Here is a 20,744-nt window from a genome sequence, read left to right as displayed (position 1 = left end):
TTAAATCATAATGGTCCAGTTGTATCCAGTTGTTGGTCATGTGACTTATTTAATTCAAAACAAGAGTTTCCGTTGCAATTTTGCTGAATATGCCAATTTTGATACGACTCAGAAACCACCTCCTCCAAGCGCGAAAACTTATTTTGGTTAAATGCGAGTTCTTTTTGAAACTGTCATGTTCCCATGAGGCGACTTTATTATCGCAAATCCAATTAGTGTAATTTTATAGTCAATGGAAACGCAGCTAGTAATTACGTCTAAGAAGAAAGGGAAAGACGTTTTATAGAAAATTAAAAATATGTCATAACCTTGTTCTCTGTAAATTGATAAACTGTTTAACCGTAAAAAATAAAAGTTTGGCATTATAAAAGGAAGAAATTGCTTTGAAAATATGTTTAAGTACAAATGGACCAGAAGGGCAACAGAACACCGCAGACAAACCGTTCACCCATAAACCTTCTTTACATTCTGATGGACGTTTAGGGTCAAGCTGGATATTTTTCCAGCAAGTCCGTGTTTTAAACGACTCTTTCAGTTGATCGAAGTTCTGCGTCTTGGAGTTTGTTTTTAAGAAATATCGTTCTTGAAGGCAGGTAAATGTTTGTAATTCTATAGCTGGAAACCTCAGGCCTTGATCGGCTCTTCGTCATCCGGCCAAACTGGATGCAATCAATTACTGTCGGACAGCCATTGTCCGAAGAGTTGCACATAGCACGGCAAACTTCCCAAAAACCCACATTTAAATGTCAGCTGTTGGACCCCTGAGTGAAGGTGTGTCAGCGTTGGAGTCCAGCGGTCAGACGGAGAGCGTGAAGCAGATCAGGAGCTTTAACCGTGTGAGGAAACCTGTTATGACTGGCAGAGAGTGATTGAAGCGAAGCTGAAAAGGAAGTGTTTTTGTTTGATAGCATGCGTCTCCAGTGTGTGGTACCTGTCACTCATCCATCACATCCATTGATCCTACCAAAGTAAAAGTGCCACTGGACCAGCAGGGAGGGGGGAGCTGAGAAACGGGAACTCAACGCAGGTCTTTGTGCGCCATTCATCCGTCTACACCGATCGATCCTCCGCTAAAATATATGACTGTTTATTCGCATTCAAGCCGCAGCAGCAGTCTGCTAAAAGACGTATTGATTTCGTGTGGCTGTGTGCATGTATGTGGGTGGGAGGGGCAGCAAAGGCTGTATTTCAGAGTTGGGATCATCTATAAGGCATCTGCATGCACAGAAACAAGCAGACGTTTTTACAAAAAAGTTCTTTTCTCTGCAGACCTGCAGCGTTCACGTTTTAAGGATTGATGCCGGCCGTTTTCGAGCCGATGCATCCAAGATCCACTGTGTATTGTAATTGTGCTCCAGGCCCCTTCTTGTTATGAAAACCGTGTTCAGGATTAAACTATTGGAGCTTGAACTTTTATTGCTCAGTGCAGCACATTTGCAGGAGGGTGACACAAACGCATTGCCCCCAGAAGGCTTTCTTAATCAGGAGTTTTAACAGAAACTTTTGCTTCGTTTCAGTTTCAAGAAGAAAGTGTGCCGACTGAAAACAAGATCCCTTTAAAGGGTTTACTCACATTTACTGTCGATCAATCAGTAAATCAACTTTACTTCATACAGTCTGTGCCTCAAAGTGCTTTTTCTCTTGGCTTGTGTCTTTAACAGCGACCTATCTTTATGTCAGTAATGCAAAGAATGGTCGGTACATTTTTTCTTATGTTTATTGGATTAACCTCACAGTAATGTCGTTTACCTTGTAGAAACATTGTTGAATTAACTTTTTTTCTTTGGTCGAAGTCAATAAAATATCAACTTTACAAGTGAGCTTAATAGCAGCCAATCTAATGTTTTTTTAAAGATTTTTTTTAAGGCGGGGGTGTCAAACTCCAGGCCTGGAGGACTGGTGTCCAACATGTTTTCCGACCAAGCAGCCATTGAAGCTCCTTATTGGCTAAGCAAACCCGATCCAGGGAGTCAGGAGCAGATGTGGCAGGATTCCTGGAAAACTAGCAGGAGGCCGGCCCCCAAAACCTGGAGTCTGACACCCCTGGTTTAAAGGATGTGTCGCACAGCCACGACGTACATTTTATGAATTTTCGTGATAAATGCGTCATTTTCGTTATTCATTAAATGCAATTCGTGTTTCTTGCTTTCTTCAGATGTATGAATTTGGTTTTGAGCTGTTCAAAGTTTTTGGTCGGTTGAGAACTATGGGTTTTATTTGACGTAGTTCACGCGCAACTAAAAGGTACATCTTGTGCAAATTGTGGCTTTCCACGCCGTTCCACGTGTGTCAAACGGACTTGTCACGGATGTGCCACCGATGTATAATTTTTAAATCGCGCATACGTCGCACATATTACTTTACGAGTCATTAATGAATAGCATATAGTCACGCACGGTTCATGGTCTACGTTGATTTTCGTGTTCTTGTGATTTATTCGTACTTTCTCCGAGGTTTTAACATTGTTCATTTGTGATACCGCTGTGAAAATTTCTGGCAAAACTTTTCTTACTTGTTATCATGTTTATTCATGTATGACAGATTTTCATCCGTGCAATATGCAGAAACTGTCCATCGTGTCTGCGTGACACGACCATAAGATATAGTCACGCGCCCCGGTAGGAGGGGGTTGACCCATAAGAGCACTGTGGGTTTTGCAGGGCCATGGAGGATCGTGGGGAAGAGCGGCTTTGACATCAGTAAATGTCAATAATCCATTTTAAAATAACAGAACTGAAGTTCCACATCCAAACTTCATTGCACAAACAGAAGCCTTGCAGCCTAAAGAATCCTCATTAGTATATTCAACACAAACAGTAGGCAGGCTGAGAATCTGTCACATCAGCTGCTGCTATGCATAAAAGTCTCACTTATGGCATCTTAGTCTTGTTTTTAGCTCTACAAAAGGAAACCAAGCATTGGCTGTTAAATGATGACTTTCATTTGAAACGTCTCTCCAATTGTTTTACTTTCAGTTAGAATCTTTCATTTGGTTAAATCATAGGTGTAAGTCAATAACAGTTATTACCCGTATACTCTTTAACCACTTATTTATTCCTGTAACATTTCTTTCAGTTATTGAAGGTATGTCCTCCCCATACCTGTCCCCTCAGGTACAAAGAGGACAAAGCGAAGCTTTGACCCGACCCGATGGTGTTCTTGAACCGGCGGTTTTGGTCTAAAGTCGAGTGTCAGTTGGCTGATGGGCACCTGCTGTGTTGGGGTTAGCCACCCACCATTTTCCTATATCTGTCTCCCCTCACCTTTGCCTCCCCCGCCTCCCCTGTGGGTCTTTTGTAAGGTTATTTCCGGCCTGGTGAAGCCCCCTTGTTTCTACGGGTTGACCTTTAAAAGTGAGCGATGGCGCTTCTTATTGTCTGTAAGGCAATAACTGTCTGGACACAGGTAATCTTCACTATGGTCGTGTCAAACCGACTTTCCTGCGCCACGAGGCCTCCGCGCCAACCACAGACAACACACAAACACTTGGAAACCCACGAGCGCACACCCGTCCACAATAAAAGTGCATTTTCAATGTGCCCATGCTGAGAGCTCCACTCTGTAACTATCAGAAGCACTCAAAGGCAGCGGGGAACTGCGCGGTGGAAAGGTCAGTCATCTCAGCACCTGCATGGAAAGGTTAAAGCCAGAGCTTGAAATAACCCAGTCCAGTGCCGGACGGCAATACACAAACCATGCTGTTTCCTCATATTTTATGTCACACTCCACAAAAAGATCTGTCTTCTCTTAAGCAGCAAGAAAAAAGGCAAACAAATGATTGGAGGAAAGCAGGAAGTGGACCGACGGCTGAGCTCCTCAGATCTCTTTAGAAAAAAGTGATGAGCCGTTTATTGTGTGTGAAAGTCCCTCTCCAATCATCTGTTGACCTTTTTTCAAAGTGGTATTTTAATTAGGATTATGCCATTTTTAGCCAAAATAATGTCCAACGGCTTGTGTGGGCGGTTTATGGATGGATGAAGCTTTCATTTTTACATTTGTTACTCAAATTCCTTTAAACTCACCAGAAGTATTACTTCACCTTAAAGCTGGTGTATAATATTAACTAACAAACTGGTAACAGAGCAACACCTGTGTGGAGGTTTTTTTTTTTTTTTTTTTTTTTTTTTTTTTTTTTTTTTTAACTTGTCCTGTCCAACAGCTAGGCAAACAGATGAGAGCTGAGGGCCTCTTGTGTTGGACATATTTTATTTTAACGAGAGGGGTTATTCATCTTCAGACAAACCAAAGGTATGTCTGAATAAACCCCTTTTGTAATTGAGGCCAAACTTTATTAATTTCAATCATGTTTGAAAATCTTTGGTGTTGGACCGGACGGAAAAGGAAAGAGGGGAAGAAGAGAGAGGGACGTTAGAGAGAGGGGGGGGTAGGAGGGTGATAATAGGAGGGGAAGGGGGGTAAGACCATGAAGCAGCATAGAGCAGACAGGTTTACTGGTTATCGTTACGGTACGGTTCAAATGTAGTACAAAAAGTGCGGGGCCTGTTCACACACACTCAAATATTATCAACACACCTGCTAGCCGCAAAAATGTCCACATGTCAACATGCACACAAAACAGATAGTGTTCACGAACGCATACCTATGCCTTTAAACCAACTAGTGTGAAATCTTTCATTCATTCAATCATGCAAACTGTTAGTGCAAAGGTGAGCTAACACCTGTGCTCAGGTGAGTGTTTATGTTCTTCTAAAATGGATGGTGGAATGTGAAAAGAAGGAGGAGGAGCGCCCAGCCACCCCCACACCCATACCCCCGCCGCAGCAGCAGCGGCAGCCGGAATTCCCCCAACGCCACACGGGAACAGGCAGGGAACAACCGCCCCCCGGGCGACCAAGACCGCCACCCAGGCCAGGGCCAGCAGGACCGCCGCGAGGCCCCCAGAGCCAGAGAGCAGGGAGGCGCAGAGGGAAAGAGAGCGCAGCCCCAGCCCAGCCAGGAAAGCAGCCCCCCGCCACGCCGGAAGAGCCCAACGCAGGGCCCCACCGGAGAGGGACGCCCACAGCCCCAGACGAGCACCCCACCACCACCCAGGAGTTCCGGGCATCCCCCCGCCCCGACCCCAGGTACGAGCCAGGACCCCCCAAGGGAGACCCGCTCCGCACTCCAGGCAGCCACCCACCCGGCCCACGGTTGGTCCAGGTAGGAGCAAGGCAGGGGCCCGCCGCCCCCGCCCAGGAGGGGGGAACCCCGGGGAAAAAAGGGCGGCCCACAAGGGATGTTATAAATATGGCCCGACCAGGCTCGGCCATGTTGGAAGTTTGGCGGGGCCCAGCGCCCAGGGGCAAGGACCAGGACCCACCCCCCAGGGACACAAACACCCCCGGCTCAGGTGTAATATGAACCCCCCCACCGTGCGGAGAGAGCACCGCCGGGCCCAGGGAGCCGGCACCCAAGGGACACGGCCGCCATCGCCAAGGGGCCCGCACCCCCCACCAGGGAAGGGGTAGGGGACAGATGGACCCAGGTCCCACCTTCCTTGTAAAATGTGTGTGCGTGTATGGGTGTTTGAGAGGGTGTTTGTGTGCATGTGTGTGTGTTTATGTTTGAATGTATATATTGAAGGGGGAGGGGTGTGTGTACTAAGGGGGGTGCAGTTAAAATTGGCAAGTAGGGCACTAAGGGGACATCTCCTGATTACTCACAGTGATGTCCCCTCACCCTCCACACCAAGGGGCCCTAAATGTCTAAGGTGCGGTTAAAATTGGCGGGTAGGGTGCCAGGAGGACATCTGCTGCTTGCTTGCACTGATGTCCAAGCACCCCCCCTACCAAGGACCCTTCATGTCTAAGGTGCAAATAAAACCGAAAGAGGGGGGGCCCACTCCATACGGCAACCATAGGAGGGGGGGGGGGCACTCCCAAGTAGCCCCCCCCAAGGCGCATCGCAGGCTAGACCCCCCTCCCCCTCACCCTAATATGAGGTTATATAAGGAAGGGGGTAAGTTGGGGACAGCTGGTAGACTGTCCCCCGGTGGTCAAACAGCCGTCCCCCAGCCCACCCCCAGCAAAGGGGGGAGGGTTTTTGTTTTAACTTGTCCTGTCCAGCAGTCAAACGGAAAAGAGCTGAAGGCCTCTTGTGATGGACAGATGTTGTTGTTACATTGGAGCAAAGGGGGGGGGGGGGGGGGGCTTTTGGCACATGGAGTGTATAATTGTATACATTTTTTTATTCAATTAGTGTTTAGTTCTTCTTTCACCAGACAGAATACTGAAGACAGAGGCTGATTGGGACAAAAATGAAGAAATGAAGGATGAGGCTACAGTAAAGGAGTTGGTGAATGATGAAGGAAACACAAAGGAAGAGGGTAAAGTTACAAACAAAGAGTCTAGTTGGTTTTAATTCCCCTAATTGAGACACATATGTCTGTTAAAAGTAAGGCTGCAGGATATGGGGAAAAACCCGCGATATGCGATATTAATTAGTGATTAATATTGCGATAACGATATAATTTGCGGTATTAAAACAAAGAGCAAAACAACCAAAAAACACCATTCCCATTTCATTGCAACAGTTTAAAAATTATACTCCAAATGACCCTCGTCGACATAAGAGACAAACATCTAACATAAAAGGGCTCATCTGATTGGTCAAATGCGTAAAGGGATTTATTTGATTCGTTAAATGCTTCAAGTTGCCATACGATGGTTTTAGCACATTTAAGATAACCTTTTATTTGCAATCTTAGCTTTCTTTTGCGATATGCATATTGCGCAGCTTGATATTGCAAAAACGATACATTTGCGGTTTATTGTGCAGGCCTATTTAAAAGTATTTAAAGTTTTTTTAATGAATCGAACTCTTTTCTTGTAGCGTGCTCACCGCCATAGCGGTTGTTTTATAAACTGAGGAAAATCATTGGTTCTTATGCCATTTTAACATTTACAGAAAGACAGCTTCCTTTTTAACACCAACAGAAAATGGTCCAGGAAAACACAAAAAAATTCAGATTCAACAAGAACCACCTATTTGTACTATGTATACGTTGTAGATTCAACCTGTTTGACTTTTTTCTTTCTTTATCTAAACACTTCAAACCTCGATAAATCCCAGATTCTTGTCGGCAGGAATCAAACCTCCCACCGTCGGTGACTTTACCGCTGGTGTGTATTTATAGCTGCCCCACCTGCAGCCGTATCTCTGTTAATCTGGCTGTTCAACTTATTTCACAGTTGGGTTTCTGACATATCATCCCGACTGAGGAGCGGGAACGAACGTGACATCCATGGCAGAGAATCTGCACAATCTCCCGTCTGACAAAACAATCTCTACAGCCTCACATCAGCTTTCATTTAGGTGGAGGCGTCGGTCCCACCGTGGGTTGAATCGCCGTGCCTGTTCACATCAGTTCTGCTCACTACATGACTGCTTGGTACAGAGCGTGCAGCAAAGCAGTCAGGACCCTTTAACGGACCATCAGAAGCGGTCTCACTCGTTGGCGGTGGTGGAACCATTCCTCATGTTTTGTCTTCGCATGGTGGCGTCACCTGTCGGTTGTTCAGGTGCCTGTGTCAGAAGACGGAAGAGGAAGGTCAGCATTTGTGCAGGATGTGAAGTTGATTGGGTTTTTCTGTCATTGATGGATGAGCTGCAAAGTCACTGGCTTCAGAGATGAATCTGTCCTGATTTACTGCAACTACAGTCAGTTTTTGGAACATCTTCAATAAAGTCTAACCCCACAGGCTGCAGTGGACCTGAAAGACTGCACCTCAAATCAAACCAATTCGAGGAGGGGGGTGCTCACACTGTGAAACGGCCGATTCCAACAGAACTGTCTGGACGTCCATCCGTCAGCCTGAATCCCCTCCCCACCTCCTAAAAAGCTAAAGCACCATGCTCACTACTTTTTTATACGGTAAATATGACATGACCAACTTCCCAAAGTGAAAACCTCGTGAATATGAACATTTTACGAGGACTATTTTCTGTGTTCTGATGAGGAAAACTTGGGTGATTTATTAAAAATAAAGTAAAATTCTTTTTTTGCGTCCGTACTTTCTGGTTTTTAGCAAAGACTTCTGGGAAATTTCAAGTCACTGGAATTTAGAATAGTAGATTCGGACAGCTCTACAAAATGTCGATCACGCTATATGGTGAGGAGTGAAGGAATTTGCTTCATCCGTACCCCCGTCTGTCCACCGTACAATTATTTTCAGTAAAGTTATAACTTGATAAAACTACGGTAATACATTTAGATAAATATGTAAGATTCACAGTTGGCAGGTCAACGGCGCCACACAACACAGTGTTCCGTCAACAGAAACACGCCGTCAAGAAAAAGAATAAACCACATTAGCAGCCACATCCACGGTCAGCAGTCTGGCACTGAACTACTTCCTGAACATGAGCTAGCAGAGCCTGACATTCAGCGGAGATGAACACGCATGTGCAGAGACTTATTGGTCGTTCTGCACGTCACTCAAGTGACATACCTCTGGAAGAAGATGATGATTGGCTGACGACAATTTATAAAACATATATATTTGGTTTATTTATCTACCCACATTTCCTTTGCCATGTTTTTTTTATATTAGGCACTCAGAAGACATTTTCAGCAAGTATTTTTCTGAGACTTAAGACTGTGTTTTAATGGATTTCTACATGTCAGCACCTTTGTAAGCACAAAGGTCCAAAACTGTTTTATAGGTCTGGGTGGCGCAGACGTATGCAGCCCCACAAACCTGGAGCAGGGACACCCTCCAGAACCGTAAGTCAGTCAAAGAGCAGGTTTTGAAAAGTTCTAAATTCAAAGAACAATAAAGGAATGAAATATGTTTTCATAAGAAACAGGTGTATTTGGGGCTTTATATTTGACTGAGAGTCATTTGCTGTCATGAATGTTTATGCCTGAACACTGGATTCCTCTAAATGGAGCAAACTAAAGTCCTAAAGCAGCTGCTCTGCTGGTGACATTAAAAAGACAAGCAGCCTTTACTGGATAGAAGCTTTTATGCCACCAATTCTTCTGTTTGAAAACGGATTATTCAACATTTGAGCATTTCGAATAGAAAAAATGCTAAAGAAAACACAATAGAAAAACTATTTAGTTGTAATAATGATTTTTTTAACCAAAATGCAACATAGATTCTCTGAAATATTTGAAGGATTTACACAGAAGGTGTCCTGTCAAAGGGGAGCATGTCATCACCACTGTGGTGCGTCTATAATTCATTTAATAGAATACTAAAAGGGTTTCTGCAAATGTCTTTTTCTAGAATTTGTAATGGACTTCTTGGAAGATCTGCAATGAACTCATTTAATGATCAAAAATCTTTCAAACAAAGAACCAAAGGTTTTAGGTGCAAAAATAAATATATATATATACTTAAAGGTGGATGAATGACAGAGGAAAAGTCCATTTGAGATGTAAAGACATGTAATTCTTAAAGCGGTGTTGACCTGCTGTGCTGTTTACTGTTTTTTTTTAATTATTCATGTCATTTAAATTTAAATCCAATGAATCCTCAGAACTAGAAAAAAGTGTTTGCTTTGTTAAGCATGAAAACATTTGATCCATAAACCCATGAACTTGTGTTAGTGTGTATTTAAAGGTCTTCAATTTATTGGAACTATAAAACATTAAATTGTCTTAAGTTCTGGTCAGCGGCTCTTATTTTTTCGTCAATGCAATGTGACTGTCACTAAAAAGAAAAACTTTTCCAGGATGCACGATGAGGTCCTGAACGGGTCGTAAATCATTTAATGTCAGCTCGCTAATTAACTCATGCTTGTTAAATTCACAGAGAAATGGCTTTAAAATAGGGCTGACTACATTTAAACTTGGTACGATCAGGATCAAGACAATTGAATTGTATTTGTAGAGCTGGAAACAGCAGACTCCGGCTGTTTGCTTCATTTTATTTGCCTTTCATTTTGCCTTAAAATAGATTGTCGTATGCCGTAGTAGACACCCTAATTGGGTGGAGACATTTTAAATTCAGAGAAAATGAGCGACAAATTCTGAAATTAGCTGGGATAATACTGTCTGAGTGTTAAATAATGTCCTGCCAAATTTTGCAAATGTATCTCCTTTGATCACATTTCATTCGTTTAGTATCTACATCGTATGACCACAGTTAAAGCCTCCCCGGCTCTGCTTTCCCTGTACAACCCTCCATTCCAACAGATGAGTAGCTGTGCCTCTATTGATCTTCTGCTCCATTTCTCTCTCATTAAAAAACAAAAACTCCTACATTCTTACAACTCTGAGAGAGAATTCGTCCTACCTCCTGCTGAGAAACGTTTAGATTTTTATTTTGCCAGCTTTGTAATCAACTGCAAATGAGCCCATCAAGTGATGGACTGAACAAGATCACATCGTCTGCAAAAAGCGGAGAAAAAGGTTTCTTTGATGTTCAACTGGACTCGCTCACTTGGCTCTAAAGATCATTGATAATAGAACGATTCCAAGCGTGGAGAACTTTTAAAGCTAGCAATGCAAAACTACATTTCCGGTGTCTCTTAAATGTCATGTTGTGGCTATTTTGACCCTTTTCCATCAGAGACACAATAACTAACATTGACCTGTTTAAGGGTTCTTGTCATGGGCCTCTTGAAAAACCTCCTTTTTCTTTTATGCTCAGTCTTTTCGGCCAGATAAACTCTTACTGCATACATACACAGTCTGCTTGCTCTCACTCAAACCTCCTTTTCATTTGTTTGTCAGACCTTGTACTTTGGATCAAGCACCACTTATACTCGGCCCCTGCAAGGCAATGTACACTCCGTTCTGTTTATATGCACATGTGTTTAGAAAAAAAGTTCACGGTTTGTGCTCGGACCATTACCTTTAACATCAATGCTTACCGTGGTGTTTTCTCGTCATTTGGTTAATCTTCTTTGACCTCTGGATGCTGATCACCACAGCAAATTATTTGTTTTTATTTCATGCTGCATCCTGTTTTCTGACATCCTTAAACTTTGTGTTCCATCACACAACATCCATAAATCCCTTCTTTAGTCCTCCTACCTGCTTGTGTCTTCTGTTCTCTCCAAAGATGATGAGTTGAGAAAAGTGTTTTTAGATATTAATAAGAACTCTACATTGTCTCCAGTGGTTACATCATAATAAGTCCAGCAGTGACGCCTAACTATGAGCGTTTTTACTCCTGTTATAAATGGGACATACTTACCTTGTTGTCTTCCAGTCTGAGCATTGACACTCCACAGGTTCTAACTGTCATGTGTGATGTCTCCTCACCACTTAATAGTCCAATTTGGACACAGTTTTTCCAACAGACTGACGGGCAAAAGACAGAAATACATTCTCTCCATTCTTCAGAGTTGCTCCAACCATTATAGGTCCAGTCACGTCAGTGTTGGTGGCTCGTGCTTTTCTATTACCAAGCTGTGACTTAAGCTCTACATTACGTTTCTCTGCGCCTCTGTTTAGTCAGAATGTAAATGTACATAAAACGCGTGAAACGTCTTGTAAAAAAGGTTGGTGTTGGTTTGAACTGGTGACATGAGCATTGCGGTGATGTAGGTTTTTAAGGTTTTAATTCAAGAGTGTAGCAAATATCTAAAAGTTATAGATAGATGACAGCTTTTATATATGAGAAAGTACATTTTTGACACTTTGATCTTCATCTAAATGGAATAATTAATATATGTGGTAAACAGATGTAAGGAATGTTGAAGAAAACAATCTGTAGATTTTAGTTTATGATCTGAAGCATTTAACAATAGCATTCATGCAACAATATGACCTTGTGTTGTTGTTTTTTGTGAGGAATTATCATTATATGACATTTAAAAGCTCAACAAGTTGATTTTCATGATTTAGTCCCTTGAAGCTATTGCTCCTAGTTCAGTGTTCATGGACTTTTATGGTTAAACAGCAGAAGCAAAGGCCATGCTAGGTCCATAAACTCTCAATTCAATTTTATTCTATACCCCAGTGTTAAAACAAAAGTCATCTCAATGGGCTTCAAACCGGTAATTGTATAATGAACATGAAATCATAAAGAACATGGAGTCAATAGGTGATGCCTAAACTAAACTAAACTAGACAGACTAATCATCCTTACTTACGAATACTCACGATACACTGACAACGCGTGCGACAATGGTACGTTCCATTGTCATGGTGTCCCTTAAGGTGGCTGTACGAGCCTCAAGGGAACTAACTACTAGACACACCTGTGCTCCCCTTAAGGTGCAGATACTCCTCTCTATGACCCTCCACGGACCCCAACAACCCAAAAACCTGCAGCATGGTATGTTCTGTGGACCAGGAGTAAAATACATTTTACCAGGGTCTTGCTAATTAGCTTTTTCAATTTCCAATTCATTCTTTTTCAATTCATGCCCATGATGTGCAGATAATGGTGTCCTAAAAAAAGACTATATTACTGTAAATGCTTGATTTTTTATTTTTTATTTTTATTAAAGACTTGTTCAGTAGGGGTTCATTGTAGCCTTGCTGCCCAGGTTTCCTCCTAGGTTCATAAAAAAGCTTCTGAAAGTACCAAATCTTTGAAATATCAGTGCAAGTCTGCCTTCGCTAATGTACAGCACTCTGCAAGGAAAAAGCCATCAATCCCAAGAAGCCCACAGGTGCTTTGTGTTTGACTCCAGCTGCAGGAGGCTGAAATGACAGGAGCCCATGCGTCACATCTCCACAATTTTCTCTTTTCACAGCAAATAAAGGACAAGGCGAGATGAGTTTGTCACCCGCCTCCGAAGCCCAACCCTGCTCTCTGCATGTTGTCTCGCCTGCCTGCTCAGCCAACAAAGTGAGGCCTTTGCGCGATAAAGTTCAAAGCAGATTATTAAATTAGAGAAAGACTGAGAGACAGAAAGAAGCTGACACACACATCAAATGAAGAGAAAAGGCCTTGTGTGGGGGAGGACTCAGCGGAGTGGAAGCTGTGCCAACTTCTAAATCGCGTCTCTGAAGAACAAGAAATCTCGCTGCCCCCCCCCCCCAACCCCCAACTTTGTGATGTATCTGCCATGATGAAAAAAGAAGACACTGAGATGTTTTTAATCTTCTCTGACGGTTGGCATTATAAAGGCTTCTGCCTTTGCAACCTTTCTATGCACGACGAAGGGCCACTGTGTTAGAAAACAGCATGAGGGGTGGTAGTGATGCTCCGAACAACTACACTTCACCGCTTTAATTATGAAAAATATGAAGCTGGAGGGAGTTCGGTATCGCCTTCTCTTTGCTGCTGTGGGTAAATTAGAGGCTTGTTTGTATTGCAAGTAACTGCTAATGCCGCTCTGAATCATGGGAAGTGGATTTGAAAATTCCTTCTTTTCCCATTGGCAAAGGTGTCACAGGATTTTATTCCAGGAAGGAGAGCATCTTTCACGAACTTTTATAGATTTTGTTCTTCAGTTTTCTGCTGCTCCATCTAATGCTACGTTCACACCGGGCCAAATGATGCACATTCAAGAACGTGTTACGGTTTAGAGTTCAAGAACCCAGACGCAGAGTAAGGCTTGGACGTGGAAGGACAAGTTCATTTCTGATAATGCACATTTCGTCAGCAGACAACCCTTACTTTAACGCACGTTCAATGACCACACGTTTGGTACGCGGAGCAAAAAAACAGACCTCAAAACTTATGAAGCGACTCGTGAACGCAGGAGTTTTGAACGCAGGAGCCCAAAATACATACATTTACATAGATTCTTCATTGATGGTGGTCGCTTGAACGCACGTTTCTGGGCTGATGTGATTGTAGCATTAGGTTCTCCACAGCCAATCATCTGCCTCCGTCTAATCCTCTGCGTTCTCCTTGCTCACACTTTCATGTCCTCCTACAAGACCCACTCTGATCATCTTTTGATCTATTTTCTATTGATTTTTTTCAGTCATTTTTAGTAAAATGCATTTTTAAGCCAGAAAAAAACAAAAAAAACAACCTGGGTTGTTTTTTCAGACTTAGTTTTTGCAGAGCGGAAGAAATTTACCTCTGAGTTGTGGGCAGAACTGTGGGTGCTCCCCATTGCTGAGAGCTCTCTGTGTACATGCTCTCCTGCTAGTTTAAAGCCCTTTACACCCCCAAACTAGCATTACTAGTGCAACAAAAATGGCAGAGAAATCCAGCCGTCCTATTTTAAGCCAGATTCCAGCTCAGACGAGGAAAACAAAGACGTTCATGGATCAATTTGTCCGCAAGTGGACGCATCAGAATCAGGAAGCTTATGGCCTACATACGATCTTTTCCAATCTTTCTTTTCTTTCGTCTGCTCCCTATTGGCTACATTCTAGAACCCCCTCTTTGGGCTTCCTTCCGTCTGATAGTTTCAACCTCAGCATCCTTTTACCATTGTCGTCACTCTCAATGTGTCCAAACCATCTCCATCTGTTTTCCCTTCATTTATCTCCTGAACATCTACCATCAGCTGTTCCTGTGGATTCTTCCCTGATCCTGTTGAGCATCAGCACCTCCAGAGAGAGAACGTCTTCACCTCTGCTACTTCCAGTTATCACCACAGTCTTCTACACCATTCCTTTCATTCTTGCTGTAGTCAGTTGTGTGTTCCTGAGCTTGAAACAAAGACGAGTTTATCTGAGTGTCCTCTCCTTGCTGCAGGGATCCACAGCCTTTTAACCATTTCCCAGCTGATTAGCACCACAAGGTCAGCTGGCTTCGATCAGCTCACACTCATCAGTTCAGGACAATCTGGAGGAAAACAGGGGAGGCAACCTGCAGACAAGAAACAAAAGATCCCACTCAACAAACCATCCAATGGTCCTAACAGACCATTTAAACACATCTGCAGCCTCATTGTCTGCTATTTCTATTTTTCTGCCTCCCACATCAGAGCACTCCCACCCACCCACCTCCTCCTTGGTTCCACATTGGCATAACACTCTAGTAATGGGAACACTAGAGTGAGGCATTTATACCCTCAGGGGGTTCCTATGAATTGTCCGGAGGCGGATCTTCATCAAGCCTTCATCAAGCCTTTTTTTCCACATTTGCACCTAAAAAAAAGGTTTTGGGCGAGAACAGAAGCTGCACATTTCTGATTAGAGGTTGACTGGATGGCCAGATAAAAAGCACTGTCATAACACAATTTAAATACCAAAATATCTGTAGTCAAGGTCTTCATAATAGAGATTTCCAAACCTTTATGCCTAAACCATCAAATAAAGGTTTTTGATGCCTTCTCTTACAACTATTATGATCTGTAAAATGCCAAACTCAATAAGGTTAGTTTAAAGTCCCACTCTATTTTTTTTCTATTTTAAAATCATTCCCAGTGGTCTTTTTGGTCATTATTATGCAGTTTTCTTTTTTGGTAAAAATCAAAAAGCATGTGGTTTTTTAAGACAAATTTTCTGCACATTGGTAGTAGCTTATTGGAAATTTGCTTTTGGGTTGTAGCCGGAACTGTCGCTGCAGAAGTAAGTCTCCAGCTAAGTTCCCATCGGCCCTTTGTTTACACTCTCTCCTACTAGCTTATAGCACCTCACGAGCTACCCTAACATTAGCATAGCAAAAAAAGTGGCGAGCAATATCGGCGCTGTCCAGCAGTTTTGATCCAGATGGCTCAGACGAGGAAAATGAAGACGTTGATGGACCTATGTGTCTTCAGAATTGTGGCAGAGTAGTGAGACTTTGGCCCGCCCATGTCCGATGCTGCGTAACAAACGCAGGTTTTCATCTGCTCTTGATCCATCACAATTTGAATAAAGAAATACTCAGAAATGCAGTTTTAACAGTGAAGTCTTTTTATAAAGTTCCACTATCATGAGAAAAGAATCTACAAGAACATGAAAAAAACACAATTTTTATTGGAGTGGGTATTTTAGATGGATAACATAGAAAAACTTGGAGGAAGGTTTAAAAAAAAGAAAGAAAAAGCACGATAATATCGGTTACCGATTGTTATCGTTCGATGGTGAACTATTATCCTTTCCCCAATTATTCAGACAACAAAGCAAGTCGGAGAAACCCTTGCTGCAGAGATCTAAAGCATGAAGAGGTGGATGTGATCTACAATTCACAGCCCTGTGATCTCTTCAAAACAAAGGCCATCAACGCATAAAACCAATCAAAGCTGTTTCAGTGGGGACCTCATTCACGGTTAGCACAAGAGGTTATGCTCTGGCCTATACTCAAAGACGTCTGGGATACCCTTCTAGCTGAAATACCCTTCATAGACAGACTTCTAACAGAAGGGTTTACTTTGCTCCTGCTCTCATCTCCACAATCAGAAGAAAGCTTTGTTTTCATGATGGAGTATCGTGACTCCTAGAAAAACTTCTACCTGCGTGAAACGAGCAACAAAACAACGCTCTGTAAGGTCTCTTTGATTGTAAACCCAGAATCCACTTCTGCATGAGGTGGAAGGATGAAATGATAGAATGAGCAGGTGTCTCCCCAGACTTGCCATGAGCCACACAGAAGCGCACAATTTCACTTCAAAAGAACCTGGAATGTGTCAGCGGCTATTTTTTGCCTTCAAACAAAGCCTCCTTCCTGGTGGTGATGTTCTGAGGAGAAGCCCCAGGTGCATGCAGTGCAAGAAGCCTGCCGCTTGTTTTCACTGAAAAACGTGAGATCTTATCTGAAACCTAGAGCCACATCAGTTAGAATGACACCCTGTATCACAGAAAAGCAGCTGCTTCATGTCACACATTCATGTGTGAGGTCTATTTAGAAATCTGCCTCCACACGCTCTTTATGTTTGTAAATCTGACACCTGTGAACTACCCCTCATGATGAACTGGCACTTTGCAGACATTTGCTTCTTCACTCCATCAGGCAACAAACAGGATGTAGAGCTATGGCAAAGGACAAATTACTGCTATTCAAAACTTACAATAATCTGTGAAGCTAGACTAAGATTTATGTCTGAAAAGACTTTATAGAGGAAAATGCAAAAACATTGTGCCCACAAATTATTTACATTTAATACATTTTCCGCACATCAGATTTTAAGGCGCAGTGTCAATGAATGGTTAATTTTCGAACTTCTGTCAAATATTACTGCACCAAACAACACTCACCGGACATTTGCCAGTTTCCGCCGATTTGTCGGCTGCACATCCATGATGTCAATCTCCTGTTCCACCACATCCCAAAGGTGATCTACTGGGTTGAGATCTGGTGACTGTGGAGCTCTTTTGAGTCCAGAGAACTCCTTGTCATGTAACAAGATCACGTCATCTGCAAAATGCAGGACACATCTCCTCAATGTTCGACTGGTTTCTGTCACTACGGTTTGCAGAGTACTACTTGCACTCATTATTTTTTTTATTATTTAACTGATTTGGATCAAATTGCTCAAACGCCACATAGAAAGGAGTGTGCTTAGATAGGCGTCATTAACCAGGGAAAAACCTGGTGGTGCTGGAACTGCTTATTCTATCATTTCAGGTTACAACCTATATGACTCGTGTATTTTTTTAAATGTACTGTAAACGATCATTTTTTTAGCCACTACGTACATTTTACGTATATTATTCATACGTGAATAAACGCTGGAAAAAGTGCGAAAAGTTTTCATCTTACCGTGAAATTTTCAAAGACATATCATGAATTGACCATGTTAAAACCACGGAATAGTATTGGTAGTTTTCTGTGTTTTGTTTGTTGTTGTTTTGTTTTTCTGTTGTCTCACTTAAATAAAAATAAATAAATAAAAAAAAACATGGATGAAGTACGGATAAACCAAGCAAAGATTGTTGAGCTGTTTACGTAATTTGAACGGGATCTGTGCGCCGTTTACGTGATATAAAGGTTATACATCGGTGGTACATGCATAAAAAGCCTGTTAGACATGTGGAACAGTCGTGTTAAGCCACAAATTTGTGAATGCATCTCACAAAAAATACGCATTATTGCGTAAGATTTACGCAATGCGTATAAACTATGTAAAATACGAATAAACTGCTTGATTCTCAACCGACCAAAAATTCTGAACTGCTCATAACCGAATTTACGTAAGGACCCGTCGGCTGAAACCTTTAACGGACATCTGCGCACATCGACGAACGCAAGAAACACTTATGGATCACGAAAGACCGACATTTCATACGTGGAAAATGCGTTTAATGTACGTAGTAGTTGTGTGACACGACCTTTAAATGTGAGCGTCAAAGTTAAATCCCATGAAAAAAAATCATCTGTTTCGGTTCAATGTTTTGTTTTCAACAAAATATGAAATAAGCTTGGAGATCTGTTGGTTTAATCAGCTCTTCTGTAGCATCGTGTTGAGAACTTTAGAGACAGTGGGGAATATGCTAATTGGTCTTTGGTGACTTATGTCCAATTTATTTCCAGTTCTGTACTGCGGTTGTTGGAGTTTAAGGCATCAGAGAAAATGTTCTCACTAACTGACTTGTTATTACTTATATTGTTGCCTCACTGTAAAGCCGAACACTTTTTTTTTTAATTAGTTAGAAATGTCCTTTGCACTTGTCTGAAATAACTGGATTTCATAGTTCAACCACTTTAATTTTCTCTCATCACTTCAATTTCATTAGTGTGGGTGAGAAAAAACAAACACTTTGATGGTTTCTCTGCGGGCTTGAAGATTATTTTGAGTTTCTGATTCAATCAGCTGAGAAAATACTGAGCAAATTAAAGACAGTAAGTGAGAGTATTACATGTTGAACTTTGTCAGTTCCAAGCAAAATTGCTTTTCATTAGATTTATGGGATGTTGTGCAAAATGTCATCCTGTAAATGCGACAATAAGAAAGTCGCATTGAACTCTTTAGGTTTCTTCTTCATATTTAGATGAGTCATTTTTGTGTGCTTATAAACTGGAAAAGCAGCACAATAATTAAGTTTGTCCATCAATCATCTCCAACTGTTCGTGCTGTGCTACAGCTCGAGTAAAAACCTGTTTTATCGCCTCTACCACGTCCTTTGGGGGGATACTGAGGTATCAGCAGGTCAACCAGGATCTCATTTTGTCGGCACACGCTTGTTTTACCATGTGACCCTCTTTTTGCTGCCTCCTCTCAGCCTTCCTGTCACATCAGAGCAAATGTTTTGTTTTCCTCGTCAGAGCTGGAATCTGGATCTAAACTGTTGCTCAACTGATGTTAGGTTGGGGGTTTGAGGGGCTGTAAGCCAGTGGGAGAGCATGTACACAGATGGATGATGGGAAGGGGGCGGGTCTACTCTTTGCCAACAGAACTAAGAAGTGCTGCTGTCGCTTTGCAGAAACGCAGTTTTCTTTTCTTTTTTGGTAAAAACTGCATAATCATAAAGAAAAGTCAACTGGAAACGCTTTGAAAACAGATCAAAAGGTGATCAGTGTGGGACTTTAAAGGGTTAATAAAGGTTTAAGACTGAAAGCAACTTTCTCTTTTGGTTTGACTTAATGCAAACAAAGACCCACCAAGAAATAAAAGAAGTTATTTTCCTTTTGATGAGAATTTAATGGAGAGACGGCTTCCAAGGGACCGTCTACAAAGTGCAAGCTCTGAGAAAAGTAATCCAAAAAAAATGAATAATTACTCAAAAACTAACAAATAGTTCTATTGATATGATACTCATGATCAAATTTATACTACAAGAGCAACTTTTTTAATCATTTTAAACGGCCACATGAATCACATTTAATCAAAACTCTTCAATAGATCTTAAATCTACAGTCACCAAACTTTCTCACACGACTTATTGTACATATTATACCTATTTTTTTTACTAGTTAATAGTTACTATTTTTTTTCTATTGGTTAGTTGGACTATTTTTACTTGATTTTTTGAAGCTACTTTACATAAGTGTTCTCACATGCTTTTAAATGATAACAAAAAGGTTAAAAAAAATTGGAAAAAACCTGGCTGAATATCAAATTGGTTTATTTTTTAAATGTACCAGAAAAGTATCGGATCAGGTCTAGGTACTGGCAGTTACTCAGAATCAAATGATGGGTCGCAAACTATCAAACTTAATGGGGAAGTTTCAGCATTACGTCACTTCCTGTGTTGATGGATATTTAAAGGATGTTGGATCAGGAAGTTCAGACAGACGTTTCTCTGCTCTCCCCCATTAAGGGGAAACCGAACTAGACCCGCATTTCACACATGCATCTGTGAAGCCCCGCCCCCTCCTAACAAAACAGGGGCTGGCACCTTTTTTTTTTTTAATACACTCCACTCCTTTGCAACAGCACCTTTAATATCTCATAGAATTAGAGCGCTGACAGGTTATCATAATCCAATTTCAGAGGCAATCGTTCTGAGCACCTCAAAGCACACCAAGAAACCCGGATCGGAATTGAATATGCACTCAGCGGATTAGATTACGCCGGGGATGGGGGTGGGGGGTAATTATGACCTAGACTGGGAAATATGGTTGTGTTATTGTGAGTGTGCAGCAGTTGTGTACAGCGCTCGCTCCCGGGTCTCCACTTCAGGCTTGTCGGCGGCGGCGGCTGATGGTTGTTATTGTTTTATTGTACACTCTGTCTCATGGCGCAATATCTGTTCTGGAAATAATGTCACCCTCTAATGAAGTAAGGCCCCTTTTATTATTTATCATTTCCTGCTGCCGTCAGGAACCACGTGGCGCCGAATGCCTGGGAGATGTTTTTAAAAAGGCCTTTTTAAATGAACACATTTGAATTGTAATGTGATTTTTTTCTCTTTTAACAAGAAAGAAACGATGTTTCCTCCGAGTGTTTGCTTGGCCTGTATGTGGTATTTAACTCGCCCGTGGTATAGACCTTGATGAATGACTTCACCTCTATTTTTCTGCACATTTAGCACTTATTTTATTTAAATACGTTTTCCGCTGTGTTTT

At 42.0% G+C, this 20,744-nt stretch overlaps 1 protein-coding gene across 11 annotated transcripts in view; it reads left to right on the top strand.

Annotated features, from left to right (window-relative positions):
* LOC111946946 (uncharacterized) overlaps window positions 1-20,744 on the top strand; it is a 508,119-nt gene that overhangs the window by 272,385 nt on the left and 214,990 nt on the right. For 4 of the 11 annotated variants that reach the window (XR_013653697.1, XR_013653698.1, XM_078942016.1 and 1 more), the window contains exons 7-8: window positions 7,191-7,549; window positions 7,701-8,725. The exons of the other annotated variants lie outside the window; for them this stretch is intronic. Coding sequence is in view for 2 of the 4 variants with exons in the window: in XM_078942016.1 (XP_078798142.1) it covers window positions 8,684-8,725 (42 nt within the window). In the remaining 2 variants the exon portion in view is untranslated. The remainder of the gene's footprint in view (window positions 1-7,190; window positions 7,550-7,700; window positions 8,726-20,744) is intronic. 11 annotated transcript variants of the gene reach the window in all.

The sequence above is a fragment of the Oryzias latipes genome, chromosome 23 (genome assembly GCF_053564925.1).
Source record: "Oryzias latipes strain Hd-rR chromosome 23, Olatipes_Hd-rR_3.1".
Taxonomy (NCBI): domain Eukaryota; kingdom Metazoa; phylum Chordata; class Actinopteri; order Beloniformes; family Adrianichthyidae; genus Oryzias; species Oryzias latipes.
Note: the sequence above shows the minus strand (reverse complement) of the source record. Positions and strands in the feature narration are given on the sequence as shown.